The sequence below is a fragment of the Musca domestica genome, unplaced genomic scaffold (assembly GCF_030504385.1).
Source record: "Musca domestica strain aabys unplaced genomic scaffold, Musca_domestica.polishedcontigs.V.1.1 1, whole genome shotgun sequence".
Classification (NCBI taxonomy): Eukaryota; Metazoa; Arthropoda; class Insecta; order Diptera; family Muscidae; genus Musca; species Musca domestica.
Window position 1 is genome coordinate 303,778 of NW_026712114.1, and position 8,581 is coordinate 312,358.

Genomic DNA, 8,581 nt, shown 5'->3' on the forward strand with positions numbered 1-8,581 from the left:
GCCGGGAATGGACCAAAATACCGAAAAGCAACATTCGGGCATCGTGTGACGGTTTCATTGGCCGTTTAAAGGCCACAATTCGTGCCAAAGGTGATCAATTCGAATAAATCTAAACTTATTCTAAAATTTGATGCTATTTCCGACATTTTTTGCTTTATTCAATAAAATTTTAAAAAAATTAAAGATTATGGCTTTTGACTTTGTTGCAGTTTTTTATCTCAATCTATATATGGATGCCACACCGAAATGTGGACCTATTTTTAATACCAAACATACGAGGGGTAATATAAATGTCTGAACAAAATTTCAAAGCGGAAGAATACTTTCCTGAATTCATCTCCGTTTTTTGAGAATCTTACCCCACTGTGCCTTGTTTTGAATTTTGTACTTAAGACCCTTGTAGTAGAAAATTGTTGTTGATATGACTCCCATATAACAGTTCCATCCACTTCATTGTATTTTGAAAACTTTAAATGTATTCTGCAACCGATCTCACTTGTTAAAGTGGAACACCCTACCTATACTTATTTTACTTTATTCTTTTCATTTTAAAAAGTAGTTTTGCTTAATAGTGTGGAGTATTGAACGTGATGTTTTTTATTCGTTTTTAATATTTTTGAGATCTTTCAAGTTATGTAAATCTTGGTTCGTTACATTTAAAATATATATTTCAAGGATATTAATAGGATTTTCTGTGGATTTTCAAAAATGTTAAATGTAATTTTTTAAAATATCCTTTAATAACTTCCCGCCGAAAATAGTCTTTCCTGGCAATAAATCGTGAATTTTTCAAGAATTTTCTTTTAAAGACTTTATGCCCAAATTTTGATTTGATTTTGTTAAAATATTGTCAGTGAGCAGCCCCACCAAAAAGACTTTTTTAAAGACCTGTTCGTGGATTATTATTGTTTGAATAATTTTTTATTTCCAAAAATTGATAATTTCGCCGATTTTATTTTTGAGGACTTTAAATCAATAAATTTTAAGAATTAACAGAATATGTTGAAAAAAATTGTGGTTTTTCTAAAAAAAGAAAAACACTGAAAATAGTCATGTCTATTATTTTTCAGAACAATTAAGAAGCTGTCACGGATTAAACAACTAAATTCCCTTAATAAAGCCCAATTAAAGCATGGAAAAACACTTTCCATATCGTATGTATATAGACACAATATTTCCACACAAATCTGTGACGTTTTGAAATTAACGAGGGTAACATCAACCCACCACCTATTATACAGACAGATACAGATTATAATAAAAGGCAGTTTTCATCAAAAGCTCTGTTCAATTGGATTCGGTAGTTTCAATTCACAGTCGTCAAATGGGTTTTACCAGATATCTTATTTTTTAGTTCTTTTTAGTTTTATTGTAGTTAAAGCTCGTAAGTTAATTTGCATTTTTATACCCTACAACACTATGTGTTGGGGGTATTATAAGTTTGATTGGCCCAAAAATTATGTAACACCTCGAAATATTGGTTTCCCACATAGGAAAGAATATATGGATCTTCCTAGCTCGCCGAGCTGAGTCGATCTAGCTATGTATGTCCGTCCGTCCGTCCGTCCGTCTGTCCGTCTGTCCGTCTGTCCGTCTGTCCATGTTAATTTGTAATCACTCTACAGGTCGCAATTATGGCCCGATCTTCACGAAATTCAGAATGGAGGTGGGTCTGGGGTCAGAATAGAACCCTATTTCTTTTGGAGATGATCGCCAAATGTTTAGGGGTTGAAATGGACCAAATACTGAAAAAATGTCGGATTTTGCAGTAGCTATACAGGTCGCAATTATAGACCAATCGACGCGGAATTTCGCATGTAGCTAGAGTTTAGGGCGGGGAAGAAGCCTACCAATTTGGGTGGTCATCGGATAATATTTGGCGGGTAAAATAGACCATATCTTTTGTGTTGAAAAAATTCAAAAATTTTCATTAAACCGCGAATATTTTAAATCCTGGCGAAATCACAAAGCCATCACAAGGTTACTTCTGATCTTTACATTGATGTTAACATCCAACAAAACGGATTTATAGCAAAATATGTGCGATATATACATTTATCAAAGAAGATATGCTTGAAAAATCTCTTATATGTCGAGAACGGCTGAACTGATTTCCACAGTTCTCATTAATTCAGAATGGCCTCTTGGCAGGAAAGAAAAAACGTCTAAAAAAATCTCATAAAAATAACTCTCTAAAGATGAAAATATTGATTTTGTAAAATTTTCTCATATTTTTTCAATTTTGTCATATTTTTGGCATATTTTCATTTTGAATTAAACATTTGGTAATATTTCTACAGCTAACAAAACTAAGTAGTTAGGATATCAGGATATCATATACAGATCGCATTTATGGCCCGATCCTTACGAGATTTTGCATGGAGATAAGATGAGGGTCAGAATAGAAGCCTACTCATTTTGGAGATGATCGCCATATATTTAGGGGTTGAAATGGACCAAAAAACTGCAAAATTGTCTGCAGGTCGTAATTATCGCCCGATTCTCACGCACATTTGAATGGGTGTTACCGGACATTACAAAAGCCAAGCAGTTTTGGATGGCCATCCAAAAATATTCAATGTGTGAAATAGTTTGCCAACTTTTGTAGACAAAATACGAAAATGTCCATTCCAATGACTTTTTGGAGAATTCACAAATACAGGAAAGACGCACTTCTGACTATTTCGTTAATGCTCATTTCGTTAAAGAATATAGTCAAATGTCTATATCTCATATTGATGCGTTTCATTCAAAAACCAATAATAAATGTTAATCTTTTGCCACTTCTGAGATATTATAGGTCTTTGGGAAATACTGGTTCCAGATCTAAGAAGACCATTTACGTGCAACATCTACCAATAAATTGGAAATGAGCAAATTAGTTTAAGTTGCTATTATTCGAAAATTAGAGAACGAAACCTGATGGTTTTCTTTTATTATTTGTCACAATATCTTGTGGAATTCTTTCGAGTATCTCGCCTATATAAACTGTATCGTTTATTATAGTGTTGTAGGGTATTCAACGGTCGGCCCCGCTCGACTGTAGCCTTTGCTTACTTGTTTTAATTGTGATTAAATTGAAACTAAAAATCGAATTTTTTATTGAACAGAAGAAGAATATAGACCATGTCGTACCCCACACAATGAAAGTGGACTCTGTGTTCCTTATACGGAGTGCTATATTCTACACGAATGGAATAAAAACTACGATGCATTGACGGTTTTTCGAGAGTATTTACTTCGTGCAGATTGTACCAGGAATCAGGATAAAACAGTAAGTATTTCAATGAGGATGAAGACAAAAGAAAATAATAACTCAGATAAAATGAGAGTTATTGTGTCAACTATGTATGGGATTTTTTTTTTGGGTATGGTTATACAGATTACTGTCGTTTCTAAGCCACTTGTTCGAAAGCTGTTAAAATGATTCCAGTGATAGCTCATTTTATTGTTTACAAGCATACAAAAGCATTTTGGTGAGAATTTTCCAAAAAAAGTTATTCGTGATGGAATTCAAGCGTGATAGTGAGATTTCTTCATATTTGGCTGGAAAACCACAACTGGCTATTGTTAGAGCACTCCAGCATTTAAATGTGAATAATTCTTTTGTGTCTCGTACCATCGCTCGTTACCGTGATACTGGGGTGGCGTAGTCCGACGTCAAGAAAGTGGATGGAAGAAAACAGCAACATCATTAGGAATGGTTCGAAAAGTAAAGAAGCGACTTGATCGAAACCCGCGTTGCAGTAGACGAAAAAATGGCTCCTGAGCTGAACATTCCATTCGGCATATATTTAAAAATGAGCTCGGGGTAAGGCCAAAGTGCAAGAACTTACGCCGCAACAGAAATAAAATAGACTCAAAAGAGTTAAAGAGTTGCTTCGCTTGGTCGAAAGTTGTGAACTGCGGAATTTGGTTACCTCCGATGAGAAAACATTCGTTGTATAACAGTTTGTAAACAAACAAAGTGATCGTGTTTACCTGCCAAAGAGATCAGCTGAAAATGTGCACCTTCGGTTGGCCACCAAAACTCAAGCGCCGGCCATGGTGGTGGTGTGGGCCGCCATAACAGCCAATGGTCGCTCTTCGCTCGTATTAATCGATCGATCAGAATAAATGAGGAATATTATCGCGAAAATATTCTGGAGGGTATATTAAAGCCTTGGGCACGCAAAGATTTTGGCCGGACTCAGCACCATCGCACTCAGCACGCATCACCCAAGAATGGTTACAAAACGAGGTTCCTCCCTTCATTTCCAGCTCACAATGGCCACCAAAATCTCCGGATACCAATCCGTTAGACTAATGTGTCTGGAGTATTTTGGAAAGCAAGGTTGGCACTAAAAAATACCCAAGTGTCTATCACCTCAAGCAAGCGCTTCGCCGGGAATAGGCCAAAATACCGCAGAGCAACATTGGGGCAGCGTGTGACGGTTTCATTTGCCGTTTGAAGGCCATAATTCATGCCAAAGGTGACCAATTCGAACAAATCTAAACTTGTTCTAAAATTTGATGTTATTTCCGACATTTATTGCATTATTTTAAATTTAAAAAATTATTTAAAAAATGCAAAAATTAAGACGTTTGACTTTGTTGCAGTTTTTTTTATCTCATCCTGTATATATCCTCTCTATCCATCTGCCTGAGGGTATACTAAATACTGCTATCCAAAGGACGTACAAGGTCCATCATCCACACCAAATATTAAACATTAACCTCGTATCGAAGGAGAAATTAACAAATTTTTAATTTTTAAAAAGCCTGTAGCCAATCATGGCCAAAAAATATATATAAATATATAAACATATGTTGTTTTTATAAAAACATCAATAAAGGGATTAAGTTTGACCATTTTGCAACATCAATATATTTAAACGTTTTATTTATTTATTTAATGATTATTTTATTTATTTATTTTATTTTTTTTATTTATTTTATTTATTTATTTATTAATTATTTTATTTATTTATTTTATTTTTTTTTATTTTTATTTATTTTATTTATTTATTAATTCATTTAATTACTAATATGTGTATGGTTTTTTATTTTCATTACATATTTTATTTTTATTTACTTAATCATTTATTTTAATTATTTTAATTTATTTAATTTACTCCCCGAACGATAATATTTAATTCTAGTCCCATTGGTGTTGTGAACCTGCAACTGTCTGGCGACCAACAACAGCAATAGTTAAACAAAGAATGCAAAATACCGAACATTTGTATTTAAATCCAATACCAGATTATCAAGGTCTATTGAACACAGCAGGTAATTTCAGCAAAAACTTCAATCCATACCCTGTAACTACATCGACTTTTGCCATATCTTATGTATGCAGGTTTTGATGTTCTATATCAAGAAGAGTGCAGCACAGGCACTGGAGATGCCATCGCCGATGACAATATTACAAGGTTGACCGAATTTCCATGGATGGCCCTATTGAAATATGACGGACCAGCAGGTGAAGAATTTCGTTGTGCTGGCTCATTGATAACGAATCGATTTATTTTGACAGCAGCCCATTGTGTGAATGCGATGGATCCAATGTAAGTATAAAGTCCAAGCAAAATAAAAGTTGGAGAAGTTTATTCAGACCTTGAATCAAGGTTGTTTGTGGCAAATTCTTTAATCAAATGTAATTGGTTATTCATTTCACAGCATTGGTGTACGACTTGGTGAACATGACACCTCGACCGTTGACGACTGCATGCAATTGGGCGCCATTTTCGAATGCAATCCACCGGTGGAAGATTTTCGTATAGAAAATATCCTTTCACATCCCGAGTACAGTAGAGAGGATCATATCAATGATATTGCCTTAATAAAACTAGATCGCAAGGTTCAATTTAAAAGTAAGTATTGGACTTCGAATACCATATGGATATTCATCAAGAGGGTTAAAATTTATTAATTTTTTATTCCCTTGTGGTATGGAGCTTGTATTAAGTTCGTCATTCCGTTTGTAGCTCAACGAAGTAATAATTTTAGACCTAAAAGAGTATATATTTTTTTAGTCCTGTCCGTCCGTCTGCCCGTCTGTTGTAATCACGCTACAGTCAAAACAAATTAAGATAGGAAGCTAAAATTTTCCACACATCAGTCTTTTGCCTACAGGTAGGTCAAGTTCGAAGATGGGCTATATCGGTCCACGATATCGTATAGCCTCCATACAACAGTACCCCCGATATTCGTTATTTTGATGATTGTAGCCACATTTTCAATGGAATTGTCAGAACTTTCCCCCCTGGAAGCCCCGATATTCAATGGATGGAATCCGCACAAGGCGTCCCTTCTGAGTACTTTACCCCCTGAAAGATAGTTGCCCACGTCGGTATTTTGATAATTTTAGCGACATTTTGGGGCTCAGAATCGGTACTACAGCCTATGACAAAAAAATGTTTACGGTAACGGTTTTCATTTGAGCGGCATTTTTCGATGGAATTTTTCAAATTCCTTCAAAGCGGTGAAGGGTATAAAAGTTCAGCCCGGTCGAACTTAGATGCTTTTTAACTTGTTATTCAATTTTTTATACCCTCCACCACAGTATGGATCAGCATAAAATTCTATGTTGATTCTATGTCCGTAAGTCTGTCCGTCTGTGGAAATCACTCTAGCTTCCGAACGGATTGAAGTAGATTAATAAAATTTTACTCAAATGTATATTATGTCTGCAGGACTTTTGGGTTTGAAAATGGGCCATGTAGGTCCACGTTTTGGTATAGCCCCCAAATAACAACAACAAAATTTATCGGAATAGTTTTTTGGTATTTGAAGTTCGTAATGGAGGATACAGCCTAAGACAGAAAATTGTCTGTGCAGCTCCACGTCTTCGTATAGCCCCCATATAACGGTACCTCCCGATATTCGGTATTTTGATGATTTTTGCAACAAAATTCATCGGAATTGTTTCAAATTTGGTATTTGAAGTTCGTAATGGATCCTACAGCCTATGACAGAAATTTGTCTGTGCAGTACCTCCCGATATTCGGTATTTTGATAATTTTAGCGATATTATTCACCGGAATTGTTTCAAATTAGGTATATGAAGTTCGTAATGGATACTACAGCCAAAGACAGAAAAATGTCTGTGCAGGTCCACGTCTTCGTATAGCTCCCATCTAACGGTACCTCCCGATATTCGGTATTATAATGATTTTAGGTACACTATTCACCTTTTTTTTGTTAAGTTTCGCATTTGAATATTGTAATGGCTTATGACAAAAGTTACCTATGCAGGTCCATTTCGTCGTATAGACCCTAATGTAACAGCTACATTCGGTATTTTAAAGATTTTAACAGAATTTTTAACCGATTTTTTTTTTTTTTTTTGAGAATTGCCAAATTCGTTCCAAATGGTGGAGAGTATTCAAATTTCTTCTCGACCGAACTTACAGCCTTTTTACTTGTTTTTCAGTTAATAAATAAATATTTTTTATTTCACAGAGCACATTAAACCTATATGCTTGCCCATTCATTTGTATACACCGACTGAAGATAATTTTTTCATAGCCGGTTGGGGTCACACCAAAAATGGTTAGTAAAAGAGTTATATTTTTGGTAACTTTCTAAAAATAAATATTCCCATTTTTACCACAGGTAATAAATCGGATATTCTTCTGAAAACACCAGTGAAACAACTACCTCTTTCGACATGCAGTGATAAATATTCTATTCAACTCAGCGATACTCGCCACTTATGTTTCGGAAAGGATATAGGGGGTCATAACGTATGCGCCGCAGATAGTGGTGGACCATTAATGCATTTTGGACCCTACAAAGGTCAAAAACGTTTCATACAATATGGGATAGTGGCAGCGGGAAGTAATGCTTGTAGCGCGACAGCAGCTTTGCCTGATATTTATTTATACGAATGTTAGCTTCTTTATGCCATGGATAACGCATACTATTGCTCTGCAAAACGAGTGAATAACAAGGATATGATAAGACGAGCCTCTTAAGGAATTATATGTAAAAAAAATATATATAAAAAGCGTAAAAAATGTAAAAATAAAAAGTATTGATCTGTTCCGAAAACCTGAAATTTTTCCAATATCATAAAAGAAAAGTCAATTATCGCAGTAAAAAAAAATTACATTCTTGAATTTCTGGAACAGAGCATATGATATGGGTTTAAAAATATATATGTGACAAAAAATATATGACAGATGGTAGTATAGGGTCATATAAAAAGTTACTTTATCGACGAAACTATCAGAAAAATATTTTATTTTCATTCTTGTATGCGTTATTGCATAAAAGTATTAATCCAACTTCGAAAATTTCTGTGTTGACTCGCTGTATTGTAAGATAAAAGTTCCAAAAGATATGGCCATAGTTCACCCATGTCCGAGCTTAATATTAAAAACTCAGCATTCCGAAGGTCGGACAAGCTAAGATACTTTTATTTTCTTGTTTATCTGGCAACAACAAAAAAGAACAAGGAAAGAAGCTCCAAGTTCGGCCGGGCCAAACTTTGAATACCCTCCACCATTTGGAACGAATTTGGCAATTCTCAAAAACAACAAAATCCGTTAAAAATTCTGCTTAAACCTTAAAAATACCGAATGTAGCTATTATA

The 8,581-nt window shown here is 34.8% G+C and overlaps 1 protein-coding gene across 1 annotated transcript; it reads left to right on the top strand.

Moving 5' to 3' along the window:
• Positions 1-3,113: 3,113 nt before the first annotated feature.
• On the top strand, positions 3,114-7,953 carry LOC131800919 (serine protease grass-like). The gene is made up of 6 exons (XM_059118808.1): positions 3,114-3,274; positions 5,142-5,271; positions 5,342-5,549; positions 5,662-5,855; positions 7,447-7,536; positions 7,600-7,953. The coding sequence occupies exons 2-6, from the start codon at positions 5,205-5,207 to the stop codon at positions 7,878-7,880; spliced, it is 840 nt and encodes a 279-aa protein (XP_058974791.1). The 5' UTR covers positions 3,114-3,274; positions 5,142-5,204; the 3' UTR covers positions 7,881-7,953.
• The last annotated feature ends 628 nt before the right edge of the window (positions 7,954-8,581 follow it).